At 48.8% G+C, this 19,818-nt stretch overlaps 1 protein-coding gene across 1 annotated transcript; it reads right to left on the bottom strand.

The window, feature by feature from the left end:
- Positions 1 to 1,634: 1,634 nt before the first annotated feature.
- RPS6KA4 (ribosomal protein S6 kinase A4) lies at positions 1,635 to 19,109 on the bottom strand. The gene is made up of 15 exons (XM_015821480.1): positions 18,938 to 19,109; positions 18,719 to 18,834; positions 18,300 to 18,407; positions 16,842 to 16,922; positions 16,193 to 16,296; positions 15,307 to 15,457; positions 14,296 to 14,457; positions 12,088 to 12,213; positions 11,435 to 11,568; positions 10,006 to 10,099; positions 8,935 to 9,105; positions 7,602 to 7,793; positions 6,032 to 6,191; positions 3,025 to 3,188; positions 1,635 to 1,841 (listed from the first exon to the last, which is right to left on the bottom strand). Exons 1-15 carry the CDS (start codon positions 19,092 to 19,094, stop codon positions 1,635 to 1,637), a joined length of 2,127 nt encoding a protein of 708 aa, XP_015676966.1. The 5' UTR covers positions 19,095 to 19,109.
- Between the last annotated feature and the right edge of the window lie 709 nt (positions 19,110 to 19,818).

Here is a 19,818-nt window from a genome sequence, read left to right as displayed (position 1 = left end):
CATGGCTGGCTCAGGAATTCTGGGAGTTGAAGTCCACCAGTCATAAAGGAGGCCATAGTTTCCCCCATGCTGGCTCAGGAATTCTGGGAGTTGAAGTCCACCAGTCATAAAAGAGCCAAGGTAGCCTACCCCTGCCTTAAACCCTACCATCCTCCTCAGAATGAGATTTAGAGTTTTACCTGTTTTAAAAAAAATAAGATAAAATCACATTTTGCTCCTGTGTTTTTAAATAAAAGGTTTCAAGAAGCTGCAGCCCCAGATGTAAGCATTGTACCAACTTCTCATGTAACCTGGTTGGTTAGTGCCTTAGTGCCACATGCAAACTAACCCTAAATCATAACTGGAACGGCTTCGTGTGACATCTGAGCCCCAAAAACGTATCTTGAGCGTCAAACTCTGCCGTTAAATTTCTGCACCAGGCACAGGAGTACGGGGATCCAAAAATAAAATACAGGCGGTCCTCGACTTACGACCTCAATTGAGGCCAAAATTTCTGTTCGCCACGTGAGATGTCTGTGAAGTGAATTCTGCCCCCTTTTACGACCTTTCCGGCCACAGTTAAGGGAATCGCGACAGTTGTTAAGTCAGCAACACGGTTGTTATCAGAAGGTCGCAAAAGGGGATCACGTGACCCCGGGACACTGCGACCGTCATAAATAGGAGCCACTTGCCAAGCGTCGGAATCGTTAATCACGTGACCCTGGGGAGGCTGCAACGGTCTTAAGGATGAAAAACGGTCGCAAGTCATTCTTTTCAGTGTTGTTGTAGCTTTGGTCACTAACTGGACCATTGTAAGTCGAGGACAACCTGTAAAAGCAGTATTCCATCGGAGAACCTATCCTCCCTTCTTCCCCAGAATACAGTTTTGGCCTCAATCTGAGCAAATCCCTTCCTATTACAGTTTTACCAAATAAAATAAAATAAAAAATAAAATGCTATCCATCATGAATAAAAACAGCCCCTTCCCCACCCATCAGTGATTAGCTAAAATAATTCCTGTCCGATTCGGATTGCAAAAACGCACTTCGCCACTAGAGGGAGAGCCAGGAGGACCGCGGCCCTCTGCTGGCCGTTTGGAAATCTGCAGCCTGTCTGCAACAGCCTTATTCCACTCCACCTGCCCCATCGAGGCCTGGAGGAAGGGGTCCAGCAGCCCCCCCACCCCAACCCACTCCCCGCACGCAGAAAAGCGGCAGACGAGTTGCAGGAGTTAGGGACTAAAATTGCGACGCTCCGCACATGAAAAACGACCGGACGAGCCAAATCTCCCTGGCTTTTGCCCTCGTGGTGCAATCGGATGTCGATTTGGCTTGGAAATTTGGGGAGCCCTTCCAGCCATCAACCCTCCAGAGCACTCCCTCCCCCCCCAGGATCTGCGCCCCAAATCTCTGCCTAAAAACCCCCGGGTTTTCCTGGCCTTTCCGACAGAGAACGGTCACTTTCAACTGCAACACACACACACCCCGCCTCGTTCTAAATGAAGATATCACATCATGGTGGGTGGGTGGGTGGGGTGGAAATAAGGGGTGGGGGGAGTGGAAGCCGGGCTCCCCAATGCTCCCCAAACAGCAACATAGACAATAAATACCCCTTCTCCCATCCAGCGCTTCAGTACTCGGGCCCTCCCCCGGCTGCTACGAGGGAGGGTCGTGGCGAATGGTGGGGATCTTGGCTTTGGGGGGGCGGGAGGAGGACCCCGAGGAGGAGGAGGAGGAGGAGCTGCTGCTGCTGCGGCGGCCCTCAGCACCGGTGCTGGACATCTTCAGCTTACGCCGTTTGGCCAGAGGGGCGTTTTCCACACTTTTCAGGAAAAACCCTTCGCGCTTCCCCTTGTTGAAGGCCTAGACGAGAGAGAGAAACTGTGATTTTATTTTATTTTTTTAAATCAAAAGATGGAAATCAGAATCGGAATAGAGCTGGGAGGGACCTTGGAGGTCTTCTCCTGAAGCAGGAGACCCTAAACCATTTCGGGCAAATGGTTGCCCAATCTCTTCTTGAAAACCTCCAGTGATGAGGGAGGGAGGGAGGAAGGAAGGAAGGAAGGAAGGAAGATGGGAGGGAGAGAGAGAGGAAGGAAGATGGGAGGGAGAGAAGGAGGGAGGGAAGGAAGGAAGATAGGAGGTAGAGAAGGAGGGAGGGAGGGAAGGAAGGAAGAGGGGAGGGAGGGAGGGAGGAAAGGAAGGAAGATGGGAGGGAAGGAAGGAAGATGGGAGGGAGAGAGGGAGGGAAGGAAGGAAGGAAGATGGGAGGGAGGAAAGGAAAAGAAGGCAGGCAGGTCGGAAGGAAGGAAGACAGGGAGGGAAGGTAGACAGGAAGGAAGAGCGAGGGAGAGAGGAAGAAAGATAGATAGATGGGAGGGAGGAAAGGAAGGAAGATGGGAGGGAGAAGAGGGAAGGAAGGAAGATAGATAGGGAAGGAAGGAAGACAGGCAGGAAGGAAGGAAGAGGGAGGGAGGAAGGAAGGTAGATGGGAGGGAAGGAAGGAAGGAAGATAGATAGATAGGGAAGGAAGGAGACAAGAAAAAGAATAAGAAGAAAGGAAAGAAAGGAAGGGAAGGAAGGAAGGAAAGGAAGGAAAGAAAGAGAGAAAGAAAGAAAGAAAGAAAGAAAGAAAGAAAGAAAGAAAGAAAGAAAGAAAGAAAGAATAGTAGAATAACCTCGGAGGTCTTCCAGTCCAATCCTGCTCAAGCAGGAGACCCAGTACCATTTCAGACAAATGGCTGTCCAGTCTTATCTTAGGATCAGCTTCTATTTTCTAACGGGGATGTCCAACTGTTTTAAGACGCAACCAATATTTTTTTGCATTTCGGCCTCCTCCAAAGGGTCATTTCCAATCCAGAGGTTGCTTTTGTGTGTGTGTGTGTGTGTGTGTGTGCTGACAGTTTTCGATGACACTCAGCGGCCGTCTCCTGCCCCCAAGGGCCTCCTTTCCCATATAACCGCACGTCATCCCATCCCGTCCGTCCCCTGGGGCGGGGTGGGGGGAGAAACCCGAATTTCCCAAGCTCCAAAGGGTCTCTCTCACCATAAACGTGACGTTCACGCCCGTTCGCACAGCGGGCCCGGAGCTCTCCAAGATGTCCGGCGTCATCAGCGGGGTGGAAGAGAGGGCGCTGCCGTCCTGGAGCCACTCGTTGTAGCGTAAGTTGGACATTTTAAGCCGCTTGGCAGGGTCCACCGTGAGAAGACCTGGCCGGAGACGGGGAGACGAGATTTAACCACACACACACAAAAAAAACCCCAGCCTCTCGACAAGCAAAACGCCCCCAATTTTATTACAGGTCGTCGTTTCCAAGTTTGTTAACTGTCTTATCTTTCCGCCTCGAATTTTTCTTCCATTTTCCCCCACTTCTCTTAATTGTATCAGATTCAACCAATTGAATTTAATATCTGGTAAAAGATTCTTTTAATTGTGTTATATTCCTGATCACGTTCTTCCAGTCTTCCCGTTTATATACCTTGGTTTTTGATTTTTTTTTTTTAAATTTACTAACCCATTCTTTCAATTCAATCTTAGGGAATTTCTCCCATTTCCACCACCGGTGTTCAAGGAGAAACGCCTGGCGTTAACCGATATCTCCGTTTATTCCATAGTTCTGTCAGATTTTTTTTTAAAAGGGATTTTGAATCCTCTTTCACCATTTTTTTTAATACCCTTTTTAAGCCGATATGTTTCTACAGGATCACCTATTTCCCTTAATTTCTTCAACGCTGTATCGCTCCATAATAAATCTCTTATTTAACAACAGTAGCAAGAAAGTTGGTAAAAGAGGGCGAAAACTCCCTTAACAAACGTCTGACATAGTCACAGAAATGTGGAGCTCCGTTGTGGTCTTAAGTCGAGGACCATCTGTATTTGCCAAGTGGCTGTCCAGTCTCTTCTCGAAAAGCTCCAGTGTTGGAGCGCCCACAACTTCTGGAGGCAAGTCGTTCCACTGGTTAATTGATTTGGAATGATAGAATAACAGAGTTGGAAGGGACCTTGGAGATCTTCTAGTCCAACCCCCTGCTCAAGCAGGAGACCCTATACCAGCTTAGACAAGTGGTTGTCCAGTTTTTTTCTTAAAATCCTCCAGTGTTGGAGCATCCACAACATCTGGTGGCAAGCCGTTCCACTGGTTAATTGTTCTCACTGTCAGGAAATTTCTCCTTAATTCCGGGTTGCTTCTCTCCTTGATTAGTTTCCATCCGTTGCTTCTTGTCCTGCCTCCTGATGCTTTGGAGAACAGGTGAAACCCCCCCCCCCTCTTCTTTGGGGCAGCCCCTCAAATATTGAAAGACTGCTATCATGTCACCCCTAGTCCTTCTTTTTGCTAAACTACAGATGCCCAATTCCTGCAACAGTTCTTCGTATGTTTTATCCCCCGGACCCCTAAAATGTAACGAGAAGCTTGGGATCCTCCGGGTTCAAAGCATCCTCTCTTCCTAAACCTGATCCACAATAACTGCAGGTTACACCGGCCTTGGACGTAGCAGCCCTCCTTTGGGCTGTGTAAAGAAAGAAAGTTGGAGAAACATTGCTTCTTAAATGCAGAAACGGCCCAGCTGGCGAAACATCCGGTTCCTCCTTCGCTGTGTGATTTGAGGGGTTTTCCGCAAAACCAAAGGCTGCTTTTGCACAAGGCGCTGAACCTAGTTCAACCCAATTTTCTACATCTGCACCACACTTTCAATCGGGGGCTCACCCAACAGGCACTGCGGGCTGCACAGCACGCGCTGAAGCATCAAACCCTTAACCGAGGTTAGCACAGGGTGTTGGGCCAAGGCAAGCCGAGCTAAGCACCTTGTGTGAACACAGCCAGAGGACCCACAATCAAAACACCTTGCTCTCCTCTGGAAGTCCCAAAGGTGCTTGTTTTCAGGAGGCAACTGGACTTTCTTGTTTTGTCTTTGAAGACGTTTTGCTTCTCATCCAAGAAGCTTTTTCAGCTCTGGATGGTGGGGAAGGGAAGGATTTATACTCCTTGCAGACAGCTGGTCATTTGCATCCTTTGAGAGAGTTGTTGAGGCCACTTGGACGTTTGTTTGTGTCCTCAAGGCCATCTGAGTGGTGCAAATGGGTGTGGAGCCTTCTTGGAACTGCTGAAAGGATTATGTTCCACACCCATTTGCACCACTCAGGTGACTCGAGGACACAGATAAACCTCCAAGTGGCCTCAATGGCTCCCTAAAAGAAGGCAAATGACCAGCTATCTGCAAGGAATATAAATCCTTCCACTCCCCATCGTTCAGTCAGAGCTGAAGAAGCTTCCTGGATAAGAAGGATTTATACTCCTTGCAGACAGTTGATCATTTGCCTTCTTTGAGAGAGCCATTGAGGCCACTTGGAGGTTTGTCTGTGTCCTCAGGGCCGGCTGAGTGGTGCAAATGGGTGTGGAGAGCCTTCTTGGAACTGCTGAAAGGACTGTGTTCCACACCCATTTGCACCACTCAGGTGACTCGGAGGACACAGATAAACCTCCAAGTGGCCTCAATGGCTCTCTCAAAGAAGGCAAATGATCAACTGTCTGCAAAGGAGTATAAATCCTTCTCATCCAGGAAGCTTTTCAGCTGTGACTGAAGGATGGGGAGTGGAAGGATTTATATTCTTTGCAGATAGCTGGTCATTTGCCTTTTAGGGAGCCGTTGAGGCCACTTGGAGGTTTACCTGCGTCCTCTGAGTCACCTGAGTGGTGCAAATGGGTGTGGAACACAATCCTTTCAGCAGTTCCATTTGCACCACTCAGGTGGCCCTGAGGAGGCAGGTAAACCTCCAAGTGGCCTCAACGACTCCCTAAAAGGAGGCAAATGACCAGCTGTCTGCAAGGAGTATAAATCCTTCCACTCCCCACTATCCAGTCAGAGCTGAAGAAGCTTCTTGGATGGGAAGCGAAACGTCTTCCAAGAGAAAAAAGGAAGTCCCGTTGCCTCTTGAGAAAGCATCTTTCAGACAACCAGGATCTGGATGACTTGAGAATCTCTACAGGCATCTCCCAGGAAAGGGTCTCCCCCTCCCCAGGCCCAACGCATCCCGGCTGTCCCTTCCCCATCACCTCGAACCAGCTCCTTCGCTTCTTCAGACACGTTCCTCCAGGCTTCGCTCTCCAGGGAGAACTGCCCTTCCTTGATTTTGTGCATGATGTCCGCGGCGTGGCTGGCTGCGCTTCCTTCCTGGCTACTGTGGAAGGGGACCTGGCCGGACAGCATGGTGTACTGGAAGGAGGAGAAGAAACATGAGCCGAAGGGGGCCCAGCAATATCTCGTTCTCCCCCGTGTGCCTGGCAGCCTGTCCTACCTTGAAGGGCGGCGGCTTAAAGGAAGGTCTGCCCCGAAGATTTCCTGCTTGGGCTGAACGGTGCCTTCAGCCCTTTTGGGTGTCCTGAACCCCTGGTTTTCCCTTCAATGCCCCCCAAACAATTAGCAAAATCTGTGGGGTCCATGGGGCTCTCTGGGCTTGGCTGTTTTCTTGGAGACGTTTCATGACCCAGCTAGGGAACATCCTCAGTGCTAGAAGGGACGGGGGAATTGCAAAATGGAGAAGGAGGAGAATAGGAGGAGGACGACGACGACTGTGGGGTCCTTGGTGCTCTCCGAGCTTGGTGTTTTTCTTGCAGACATTTCATGACCCACCTAGGTAACATCATCAGTGCTAGAAGGAAGGAGGAGGACTGTGGGGTCCTTGGTGCTCTCTGAGCTTGGTGGTTTTCTTGCAGACATTTCATGACCCAACTAGGTAACACCATCCATGCTAAAAGGGAGTGGGGTTGGCTCATGATCTTTTAATACTGATGATGTTACCTAGTTGGGTCCTGAAACATCTGCAAAAAAAACCAAGCTCGGGGAGCACCAAGCGCCCCACCGTTCAACCCTACAGATGTCCTCTCCCGTTAATTACAAAATCCAGCGCGCTCTTTGTCTAACCAAATTCCCAAATTTGCACCAGATAACCTATCTCCCCCGCCTCCAGTTCTCCCAACCGCAGAAGGAATCTTAAACCGTTTGGAGATTGTTAATAAGTAATTATTAGAATCTTGCTTCTTACTCTTCTTTTTTTTTTTCTTCAAACCACCCATTTGTATCTATAGTTACAAGCAGATCTAAATCTTAACCGGGAAATCAAATGACACATACAACCGCAAAATAAAATGCCGCACACACACAACACACACACACATACACAATAGCAACCAAGACGATCCAGGAGCTATCCAACTCTGCTGGATTTCAATTCCCACGATCGCCCTCCGCTCCCAGCCAACTTGGCGTGGCCTTGCTAGCTGGGGGAACGATGGGTCTTGAACCCCCGTACTTCTTGATGGCAAAAAAGCCACACCTCAATGCTTTATACTTATATACCAGGGGTCCCCAACCCCCCGGTCCATGGACCGGTATCGGGCCGCGGCATGCCAGCAGCCAGTCCACGTAAACAAGCAAAGCCCCATCCGCCGGATGCAGGCAGCACACGAAACCACGCACCTTCCGGTCTGCGGAAAAACCTCTCTCCACGGAAGCGGTCCCCGGTGCCCAAAAGGTTGGGCACCTCTGCTATACATCGCACACAAACTACATCCATTGGCTTGGTTGAAGGACAGTCCCTTCTCCTTTGGAGCTCGGCTGACTTACCAAGATCACCCCCAGGCTCCAGAGATCGCAAGATTCATCGTAGCCGCCGTCCTGCAAAAGCTCGGGGGCCGCGTACTGGAGGGTGAAGCAGGGGGTCTGCATGGGCTGCGAGTTCTGAGGGCAGAGGCGGGCAAAGCCGAAGTCGATCACCTTCACGGGGGCGCCCTCCGTCTCGTCTGCGTACAGAATATTCTAGGAGTAAAGTCCCAACGAATGGTTGTTAACCTTGGAGGACAAAAGTCAGGAACCCACGCTTTCCGTTGCCCCATTTCTGGCCTGCCCCGTGAGTCTAACGCGGCGCGCTGCAAGCCAGTTAACTGATTCGGGCACAGTTGGTGGCAGTCCACAACGCGCAAAGGCCCGCCTCGTGAAGGGTCATCCCAGTAGGCCAAGTCTCCCTAAGCAAGCCAAGCACATCGCAACAGTGGCCAGGGAGTCCTTGACTTAGGACCATAATTGGGATCGGAATTTCCGTCGTTAAATGGAGGCAGTCATAAGTTGAATCCCATGCATCTGGGCTTAATTTAATAACAATTTTTGCCACGGTTGCGAATCACGTGGTCAGCAGGCGAATCACGTGTCAGCAGGTGAACTTGTCTGAAATGGTCTAGGGTTTCCTGCCTGAGCAGGGGGCTGGACTAGATGACCTCCAAGGTCCCTTCCAACTTTATTATTATTATTATTATTATTATTATTATTATTATTATTATTATTATTATTATTATTATTATTAATCATCGCAGAGTCAGCCAGATGTTCAGACTGGATTGTTGTTGTTGCTATTATTATTATTATTATTATTATTATTATTATTATTATTATTATTATTATTATTATTATTATTATTAATCACACAGTCATTAAGCGAATCCAGCTTCCCCCATTGGAGGGTTTTCCGCCAGAAAATGGCTGGGAAGGTCCCAAATCGTGATCATACAACCACAGGATGCTGCAACCGGTTGTTTTGAGGGCCAAGTGCCCAAATTGCGATCCCATGACCAGGGGAGGGCGCGACAGTCATAAACGTGAATACAGGTCGCGAAGCACTTTTTTCTGAGGCTGGCGTAACTCTGAACGCGGAAACAGGGCCCTCACAAGAAGAGTTTCAGACGAGGCACATTCACACAACCCGGCTACTAAATTTCCCACCTTTGATCGGACCGCACAAAACAACGCACCACGTATTAATCCCAAGAAGTTTGGTTCGCCACACGCCCGGGACAAACACACCCCTCGGTTGATCCCACACTGGCCCAGCTTGTATAAAGGCAACTTTGGGCCCTCGGACCAAGCTGCCTCACTGGAAACGCAGCCTCCCCGCTTTTCCTAGTACCTCGGGCTTCAGGTCCCGGTGCACCACTCCCGAGTCGTGCATGAAGCTGACGGCGGAAACCAGGCTGCGCATGATCTGGCTGGCTTCCGACTCGCTGAAGTGCTGCTTCTTCTTGATTCGGTCCAGGAGCTCCCCTCCCCTCAGCAATTCCATCACCAGGTAGGTGTGATACTGTGGAGGAGGACAAAAAAAGGGCATCCGGTGGTACCTTGGCACTCCGCTGCTTTGAAACTCATCAAATTTGGCACTGGATGCAATTAGACCCAATTTTTGGTTTTCCACCCGGTACTCATTGTTGGTTTGGTACTCAACGCACAAGCTAGTACTTGTCGTTGTCGGCTTGTGACTCACTAAATTATTCCTTACGGGGGGGGGGAAATTGGTATTTTTCGTTTTTGGTACTCCTTGTGCCTCCCGGAATCAATTAACAATGAGTACCAAGGTACCCTGTAAATCTGATAAATTGTGACGAACCATATGTCATGGTTCCAATTAGGGGGATACTTCAAAGAACCTCAAGGCATTGTCTCTTTATTAGTACACCACCCTTCGGCACGAACATGGTGGATGCCAAGATCTGAATTTCCCTCCCCAACACATAATATTCAAGCACAATTCCCTCCTCCAATTAGCAGTCATAAATCACGTTCTCCAAATCAGTTTGAAGGGCAAAGTTTCCCTTCCTTCTGTAGCCTGCCGTTTCTTATCTTAACTAATCCCCACACAAATTCTTTCTCCTCCCCTCCCAGCATCATCTAATTTAACTCTAAAAGTACCACACAGCTTATACAGAGAGTGGCTGCCTCTTCATATTTTGTCAAAGCAAGAACATCCAATGTTAGCAACGTTGACACCATATACTAAGAATAATATCTTTTCCTAGTTTTCTCGCCCCTGCGAGGTAGGCTAGTCCTAGACCAAGAGGCTAGCCCCAGAGTCCCCTAACCAGCTTCCATGTCTGAGGTTGGACTTCAATTGGGGGGGTCTCTCCGATTTCGGGATCCAACCCTTTCATCCTTAACCAGGTTGGGTTTCTCGAGATGCTTCCTCTTCGAGAATTAGAATCCTCACCTGGTCGTGATGAACATCGTGAAGCTTGACGATGTTCGGGTGGGTTTCGCAGATCTGCAAAGCCGCCACTTCTCGCTGGGTGTTTACTTCCATCCTGAACGGGGAAAAAAGAGGAGAAAGATGCCACTGCCCATCGCAGCCAATTCCGCAACGATGAAATCCTTCTTTTCATTTCATTGCCTTTGCAATCCAGCCCGCCATTCCTCCCTCCGTTTTCTGCGCAGCACCAGTTTTAACCTCGCGACAGCCTCTTCAGGTAGCTGTCAGCATCCAGCCCGAGAATCCAAAAAAAACTCCAGGTTCATTCCGTTTCCGAAAATCTTAACTGTTTATTGAATACACTGCTTGGTTATGTCGAAGCGAAACTAACTCTGAGATTCCACAATTCACAGACTTAAAACGATAATTTTCCCAGCCAAACCCCCAACCTCTTACGTAACCAACAAGTTCACTTCTTTATGGGAACTGTCCGCTTCAAATCCACACCTGTTCTGGTGTCCTTGACAAGGCTTCAGGCTCCCGCGGTCTTCAGCTGAATCGAAGTAGTTTCGTTTCTCCCATCTACCCCCCTAATTTAAGGCTGCCAAAATTTCATCCTTGACAGTAGCTTAGCGACACAGCTGACCTGACCTTCACAGTTAAAGGGAAAATTCTTAATTTTAAAGGTTTGAACACAAGCCCAATCAGGAGCGAAAAAGTTTTCTCGGTCTTCCCACGCTGAGTGTGGTGTTCTCACTAACGCGGAGGAGCGAGAGGATTGAAAATGGATTTTTCCTTGCTGGCTGATATTAATAGCCCAGGCCACCCACTTAAATCTGGCTCAAGATTTTTCCCCAGCCCTTAGCAGTATAGAAGAATGTCAGCTGTTGCAAGCTTGTATAGCAAAACACCCGACTTTCCAGTTAGGGCCTTTCTCCCTTTAAAAGGCGGAGCGTTAGAAGGCATTTCTGATTGGCTGCTCCTATCGGCCCGTCCTGATTGGCTGGGGCCGTGTGTATAAATGCCCCTGCTCACAGCCTCGCTGGGGCATTTTGTGTGCTGCATCCAACCCAGGAGTTTCTGGCTCAGAAACCCGAGATCGACTCGGCATAAAAAGAACCCAAAATAATTAAAATAAAATAAAAATAAGAAAATAAAATAGAACATTCCTGGATGTGTACGACTCCAAAGTCCAGGGGTCTTCCAAAGTTGGCCCCTTTGTGACTTGTGGACTTCAACTCCCAGAATTCCTCAGCCAGCATGCCTGGCTGAGGCATTCTGGGCGTTGAAGTCCATGAGTCATAAAGGCCAAGTTTGAAGACCCCTGCTTGTGGACTTCAACTCCCAGAATGCCTCAGCCAGGCACGCTGGCTGAGGAATTTTGGGAGTTGAAGTCCAGGGGCCAACTTTGGAAGACCCCTGGAGAAAGGGAATCAATAAAACTGGCTACCTTTTGCTGATGATTTTGACCGCAAATTCCGTCCCGTTTTGTCGATGTCGGCAACGGCGGCAGACCGAGAAGCTTCCCTCGCCCAGGGGGGGCTCCACCAGGTCCATCTCATATTTTTGGAAGAACGAAGAATCCTGAGAGAAAAAGAGAGAGAGAGAGAGAGAGAAGGAGGGAGTTAATGAGTGAGAATGTTGATCCTTGCTCTTAGTATGGCAAGGACAGCCCCTTCGTCGGGCTTCTGAATAACCTGGATCCCAAAGGTGCTTTTTTTCACGAGGCCACTGGACTTTCTTGTTTGGCTTTGCAGATTTATCAAAGCAGAAAACACGAGGAAGAATTCAAAAACCTAACAGAAAACTAGGAGGAGGGGGAGGGAAGAAGGGGGGGGGGAATTGTGCAAAGAGGAAAAGGAAAAAGAAAAAAAAGGCAGCAACTTCCCGACTCCCTTTAGCGCAGTAGAAGATAACAACATTACAACCGCAGCTTTTTACTTTTCACACCACAGTAGGCACAAGCCATTTCCATAACGCCAAACCTATCTGGTTAGCAGAGTTGAAGCGCGTCGTGTGAACCAGGCCTTCTGGGTTGTAAGCCAGGATTTCTTATTGTGGTCTTTGCCCCACTCCCCTACGGCTTCCGGGAAGATTCCCTACCTTCATCATGGCACTTCGGGCCACTGCAGAGCTTCCGGGACGTTCCCCATCGAGCGCTGCCTCGAGTACGTCGGCAGTCACAGCGTTGCGGTTAAAGAGGATTGACGGGGCAATGAAGGAATATCCCTTTTGGGGGGAGAAAAAAACAAACAAGAGACGGCATGGCAATCGCCCAGCCTGAGAGAGAAATGCATCAAAGAGTTGTGGGAAAAGAGAAGAATTGGGGAGGGGGAGAATATGATAGCCTTCTTCCAATATTTGAGGGGCTGCCTCAAAGAAGAGAGGGTCAAGCTATTCTCCAAAGGACCTGAAGGCAGGACAAGAAGCAACAGATGGGAACTAATCAAGGAGAGAAGCAACCTAGAACTAAGGAGAAATTTCCTGACAATTATAACAATCAGTGAAACGACTTGCCTTCAGAAGTTGTGGGTGCTCCAGTACTGGAAGTTTTTAAGAAGAGATTGGACACCATTTGTCTGAAATGGTATAGGGTCTCCTGCTTGAGCAGGGGGTTGGACTAGATGACCTCCAAGGTCTCTTCCCACTCCCACTGTTATTCCTTCCTTCCTTCCTTCCTTCCTTCCTTCCTTCCTTCCTTCCTTCCTTCCTTCCTTCCTTCCCTACCTACCTACCTACCTACCTACCTACCTACCTCATTCATCACTGGAGGTTTTCAAGAAGAAACTAGACAACCATTTGTCTGCAATGGTGTAGGCTTTCCTGCCTGAGCAGGGGTTGGGACTAGAAGACCTCTGAGGTCCCTTCCCACTCTGTTATTCTGTGCTCTGATCTGCACAAATCGGCAAGCAGAGCCACAAGGCACCTTGACACCAGGACGTGAATCTCCCATCTCTTCCCATACACATACTTATTTTCCTGACCCACTTGCCTTTCATTGGCTGAATCAAAATTTGTTGGGTGAATCGAACACCTGAATTTTGATCCCATGACCCCAAGAACGATCCAACAGTCGTCAGCCCCGCCGTGAGTCACTTTTTTTCAGTGCCCATTGTAACTTTGAACGGTTGCTAAATAAATGCTTGTAAGTTGAGGACTGCCCCTATTGGCATTCGCACACAGAAGGTGAACAATCAAGCATCTCTTTTTGAACTCTTAAGAGAGCCCCAATTCTCGGGGTGTCATTTCACCCAGAGGACCCCTCAAATTTCAGCCCCGGCGGCAAGAGAATCCATGCAAGGAGAAGGAGGAAGGTTGAAGGAGCATTCTGAAACTCGTAGCCAAAAAGGCAGGCGGGCAAGCAAAAAAATAAAAATAAAACTCTAGTCCTCAAAGATGAAAAAAACAAACACAAAAACCATTTTTATTCCGTTCCACCGTCTTTGGCAAAGGGGGAAGTTTGTGCAAGACACTTCCTGAAATGATTGAGATCGTGAAATAAAAAAAAGCTCTATCTGGTTTCCAAGCAAAAACCACAAATTTTTTTTCTGGCTTTTTTTTTTTTTTTTACAACTCAGAAAGATCTTTTCAAAGTCTCTCCAATCTTTTTTCTTCTCCCTGTGGCTTATGTTCATTTAAATACCCCTTGTTCCAATTATTTGTGGCCCCTTGCCCAGGAAGTTTTGAGTTATGTGGAGAAACCCAAAGCAGCGAAATGACAATTTTGGCCGATTAATTTTAATTTGATTACCTTGAACTACGCTTCCCTGGGCGCCTGTTCTGGGAGTGGGACCTGGGACTGTTAGCCTGATATTATAACAGGCTACCAACAATTAATCCTGGCAATAATGTCCTATTGGTAATAATATCCTTGGCAAAATGAACTTTAAGGGTAGGGAAAATATCAGGCTAATAGTCCCAGGTGCCACTCCCGGAACAGGCGCCCTGGGAAATGTAGTTCAAGTTCAACAGACTACTGCAAATATTAAAATCTTTCTGCCAGCGTTTGTCTGCAATTAACCCCCCCCCCTCCAATTTCAGTCAGTCCTCGGGTTACGACCGTAATGGCTCCTGCCTATTACCGTTGTCATGACTCACTCAATTTTATGACCCTTTTTGCGACAGTTATTAAGCGAACCCGGCGGTCGTACATCTGAATGCTGCAGTGGTTAAATGAACCCATTGTTTGTCATGAGGCAGTTCTGCCCTAATCCTGACCTCAGAAAGTGCTGATTTATTTTTTTTAAAAAATCATAAAACGAGGTATGTCACCTGCAATACCTATGGAAATATGGCATGTGGGGGACGCACCTGGAAGACACGGTCTAGGCTGGGAGGGGTCCCAGCCGGAGAGTAGATGGGCTCCAAGCTGGTGAATTCTTCGGCAAAGTTTCGCACGTCCAACTCGTGGCGAATGAGGGGTTTAAATGGTGGTCTCACCTGGCGCGCTGCTAATTCAACCCAGTCCAGGCCCTGGAGAGGAAAAAAATATTGGCGAGAAGAGATAACTAAAGTGCAGAGACAAACCGGCTCAGCGTTTCTCAACTTTGGCAAAATGGATGGAATTCAACTCCCAGAATTCCCCAGCCAGCAGGCTTTAAGATGGGTGGACTTCAATTCCCAGAATTCCCCAGCTATGTTTTAAGATGGATGGACTTCAATTCTCAGAATTCCCCAGCTCTTTTAAGATGGGCGAACTTCAACTCCCAGAATCCCCCAGCTATGTTTTAATATGTGTTGACTTCGATTCCCAGAATTCCCCAGCCAGCATTCTTTAAGATGCTTGAACTTTAACTCCCAGAATTCCCCAGCCAACCAGGCTTTAAGATGGGTGGGCTTCAACTCCCAGAATTCCCCAGCCAGTATTCTTTAAGATGCTTGAACTTTAACTCCCAGAATTCCCTAGCCAGCCAGGCTTTAAGATGGGTGGGCTTCAACTCCCAGAATTCCTCAGCCAACACGCTTTACGATGGATGGACTTCAACTCCCAGAATTCTCCATGCAGCTGCTTTAAGATGGGTGGACTTCAACTCCCAGAATTCCCCAGCCATCCTGCTTGAAGAGGGCTGGATTTCAACTCCCAGCGTCCTGGCTAGAGAATTCTGGGAGTTGAAGTCCACACACCTTAAAAGTCACTGAGGTTCAAGATCCCTGCTCTGAACAAAAAGAAAACCCAACCAAACACAATAAAACCAGGCGTTGCGCAGTGGCAATGGGTTGTCCCGATCCGTGCGTTGCACAATTCTCCGGAAAAAGGAATCTGGAGTGAAAGGCTGATCAGGAATGAACTCGGCTCTAAGTCTCGGCAGGCGCAGGACTTACCCTGAAAAAGGGGTGCTCCTTAATTTCCTGGGCCCCCGTCGGGCCGGACCCCAAGCGTTTCTTGGGGTCTTTGCACAGGAGCTTCTGCAGCAGGTCGCGAGCCTCGTGGCCGATGAGCGACGGGAACGGCGGGCTGCACTTCAGGATCCGTCTGGAAGTTTGGAAGCAAGCAGGAAAAACTCATTTTACGTCTATAAAAATGTCCAAGCTCCCATTTCAGACAAACGGCCGACCAATCTCTTCTTAAAAACCTCCAGCGTTGGAGCATTCACAACTTCCGGTGGCCAGTCGTTCCGCTGACTAACTGTCCCCACTGTCAGGAAATTCCTCCTTAGTTCTAGGTTGCTTCTCTCCTTGATCAGTTTCCATCCCTTGTTGCTTCTTGCCCTGCCTTCCTCTGCAGAGGGCCTCAATACGGACCTGCTGTTCTGCGTTTCGCTCCAATCTAGGAGCATGTTTTGCAGGCAAACGTCACATACTGTGAACACTATAAATTCAAAATTTGTGTCTGGCAAAGAGTTAGTGGGAGACTAGTATAGCTATTCCAGGCTCATTAGCCCTCATCAGCTAGTCACGCCCTTCAGGGATTGGAACCTGGGCAGCTTGCATGTTATACAGCACTGCAGCATTCATGTAATACAGCTGCCTAACATGCAAGCTGCCCAGGTTTGAATCCCTGAAAGGTGTGACTAGCTGATGAGAGCTAATGAGCCTGAAATAGCTATACTAGTCTCCCACTAACTCTTTCCCTCCTCCTGTCACTCCCGTACCTGGACGGATTTTTGCCCCTAGATCACATCCTCTGCTACCTGAGCCAAATCCTGTCCCCCCCCTCCCCCGGTCTCTTTCTTTCCATTCCTGCTCTTCTGCATTGCCCCCACCTCACCTGGACACCTCCGCTTGTGAGTTCTTCTCCCCTTCCAGGGTGAAAGGAGACGCCCCGGTCAGGAGCTCGAAGACCAGGATTCCCAAACTCCACCAGTCCACAGACTGCAAGGGGGGGGAAAAAACAAAGGCAACTGAACCGGTATGATACAGGTAGCCCTCGACTTACGACTGTCTGTTTAACGACTGTTCGAAGTCGCAACAGCACTGAAAAAAGGGGACGCGCGACCGGTCCCCACACTTAACGGCGGTCGCAACAGCCTGAGGATCATGGGATGAAAATTTGGGCACTGTGCAACTAGCATGTCCGTTGGGAAGGAATCTGGATACTTAACTGGGGTGTTGTTGGCAACAAGGTCGTAAAACTGGGATGCTTCGCTTAACAGCTGCCTGGCTTAGCAACGGAAATGCTGGTCCCAGTTTTGGACCTAAATCAAGGCCTACTTCTGCTCCACTCCCTCTGCTTTCCTCCACTTTCTCCCCCTAAGATGTCTTCCCCCTCTGTTAGAAAAAGCTTTCCTTTTCCCACGCTGACTTTATCGAAAGCTTCTGCGCAGACAGTTAACGCCACCTTTTTTTCCATACTTGAGAAATCTGCTTTCAGGGCTCTGGCTTGTCGCAGGGAATTTTTTTTCCCCCAACCGTCTCACCTTGCCATGTCCACTTTTGCTGCGTACAATCTCGGGAGCCATGTATTCGATGGTGCCACAAAACGAGAAGGTCCGTTCTCTCTGTGGCAAGGGGAAAGAAAAAGGGAGGGAGGGAGGAAGGGAGGGAGGGAGGGAGAGAGAGAGAAAGGAAAGAAAGAAAGGAAGGAAGGAAGGAAGGAAGGAAGGAAGGAAGGAAGGAAGGAAGGAAGGAAAAGAAAAAAAAGAAAGAAAGAAAGAAAGTAGAAGGAAGGAAAGAAGAAAGGAAGGAAGGAAAAATTGAGTTTTGATGACAGTAAAGAAACACATTTTATGCAGCTGTAAGACTGGAAGAAGAGAAGAAACCAGCAACCAGATCAGAACCAACGATTATCTAATCCAGGGGTCTCAAAACTTGGCAACTTTAAGATTTGTGGACTTCAATTCCCAGAATTCTCAGCCAGCCATGGGGAATTCTGGGACCTGAAGTCCACAAGACTTAAAGTTGCCAAGTTTTGAGGCACCCCAATCTAATCCTACGTTCTGGGATAACTGCAACTGGCAAAGGCTGTTCTTGATTCTCGCTTCCAGGATTGAAATATAGAGGTAGACTGCCTTGGGAGCCGCAAGCTCCACTCCTATTTAGGATCGCCAAACCATGGAGAATGAAAGACTGATTGGAAGTGAATTAGGATCTGTGTGGCTGAGCCAAGGAATGCCAACCAAACAAGATTTACACTAATAATAATAATAATAATAATAATAATAATAATAATAATAATAATAATAATAACAACAACAACAACAGCAGCAGCAGCAGCAGCAGCAGCAGTAGCAGCAGTAATAGTAATAAAAAAGTTGGAAGGGACCTTGGAGGTGATCTAGTCCAACCCCCTCCTCAGGCAGGATATCATAGTTTTAACCAGGGGTTCCTTTCCCAAAGGCAAAAAAAAAAAGCGGAAGAGTGGTTTATTAAGGTCAAAGGAATTCGATCTAGGGCCCCGCAAATATTTTGGACAATCCATCATTCTGATCCTTCCTGCCAGAATGGCTGGCTAAGGAATTCTGGGAGTTGAAGTTCAACAACTGAAAGTTGCCAAGGTTACGGGAGACCCGAAAACAACTCCCAGAATTCCGTTCTGCACAAGGAAAACCTTAGGGCCTATCCCCATTAAGCCAACTGTCAAAAAAAAAAAAAAAGCCCGCCCACTTTAGATACCTTTCAGATGGCTACACCCCAACTCCCAGAATTCTCAGCCTGCTAGGTGAGGAATTCTGGGAGTTGAAGTCCACAAGTCCTAAAAAGGCCCAGGTTTGAAGACCTCTGTTCTAAATTGTTGGCTGGAGCTGATTCTCCAAGCAATTCTGGCCTCCTCCACAAAGACTCAACTCTCCCCCCCCCATTTCCACACAGTTCTATCTAAACCCTGATCCCACGAACCAGACAATCCTGGACACCGTTAGGGGAAGAAGCGAACTCACATCCTCCGTCACAAATTCCTTGCTCAGGCCAAAATCGGTCAGCACCACGTGGCCCTCGTTGTCCAACAGGATGTTTTCCAGCTTCACGTCCCGATAAATGATGCCGAGCTGAGGAACGAGAAAGGGACCTCCTTTGGCCCTTGTGCCAGCAAGCCACGATAATCTGACAACTGTTGGATCGTGGGAGCGGAGGAAAGACCGGCCGACTCTTCCCCCTGTGCCTTTACGCTGGCTCAGAGGCCCTCTTGCTTTCCCCAATAGAGACCCCCTCTAGCTCCCGGGGTCCAGCCCAAGCTTGTGGCCAACGTTCCCCGTGTCTTTCACCGTGCAGAAACTTGAGTTTTCATCCAGCTCCTTCTGTCAGTTCCGGGCAGACGGGTAGCCCGAGAGATTTAATAAATCCTTAAATAAACCCTTACCTTGTGCAGGTGTTCGAGGGCCAGAATGATCTCCCCGCTGTAAAACCGTACTTCCTCCTCGGTGAAGTGGTCCCGCTGGTACAAGTGGGTGAACAGCTCGCCTCCGCTCACGTAGTCTGGGAAGGGAAGAGGCTCAGGTTGAACCCTCCGCAGGACTAACCAGCATCCCCTCCCATCTCGCCATCCGTTCTTCCTCCGGCCCCAATTCTCCCTCCCTACCCAGAATCAGATGGAGCTTGGAGTCCGTCTGGAAGGCGTAATGCAGCGTCACGAGGAAAGGCGACTGGCGCACGTGTTCCAGGACGGTCCTCTCGGTCCGCGTGTGTTCGGTCGTCTTGGCTTTAGCGACGATGGCCGCTTTCCGGAGCACTTTCATGGCGTAAAGCTTGTTGGCGTCGTGGCCGGTGAGTTTACGGACCAGGAACACCTTCCCGTAGGCTGGAGCGCAAGAAAGGGAGCTGGATTCAAAGGCAGTCCTCCATTTACAACCGTCCATTTAGTGACAAGTTACGACGGCAGCGAAACGGGGGACTGACGGCCGTTTTTCAGACTTCACGACCGTTGCAGCACCCCCAGGTTCACGTGATCAACATTCAGGCGCTTGGCGACCGACTTGTATTTACGACGGTCGCAGCATCCCAGGGTCACGGGGCCCGTTTTTGCCACGAGCAAAGACAATGGGGAAGGCAGCCGGGTTATTAACTTAATGGCAGTGGGGAAAAAGGTCATAAAACAGGGCAAAACCCACTTAGCAAGGGACATATTCGACTCAGTCGTGGCCGTAAGCCGAGGACTCCCTGTATGCTCTTGATTAATGAGATGGGGGGGGAGCATATTTGAAATATTTTGCGGAAAGGGTGAACTTGCAAAAGGACAGGAAAGACGGAAGATCTTTTTCATAACAGGCACCCTTTCAAATTTATTTTTTTTCCCCTCCTCTGGGCAGTTTAGCACATCCTGGATCCAGAGTTAAATGCTCCAGTGTCTCCCTAGGATCACGTGATCCCTTTGGCGACCGACTGACCAGCCAGGTCAATGAGGGAGCCCAATTCGCTTAAGACCCGTGTTGCTAGCTTAAAAACTGCAGTGATTCAGTTAAC

This window comes from Protobothrops mucrosquamatus, unplaced genomic scaffold, assembly GCF_001527695.2.
Source record: "Protobothrops mucrosquamatus isolate PMUCROS unplaced genomic scaffold, P.Mucros_1.0 scaffold1339, whole genome shotgun sequence".
Lineage (NCBI taxonomy): Eukaryota > Metazoa > Chordata > Lepidosauria > Squamata > Viperidae > Protobothrops > Protobothrops mucrosquamatus.
The sequence above is the reverse complement of the archived record's forward strand: the minus strand, read 5'-3'. Positions and strand labels throughout refer to the sequence as shown.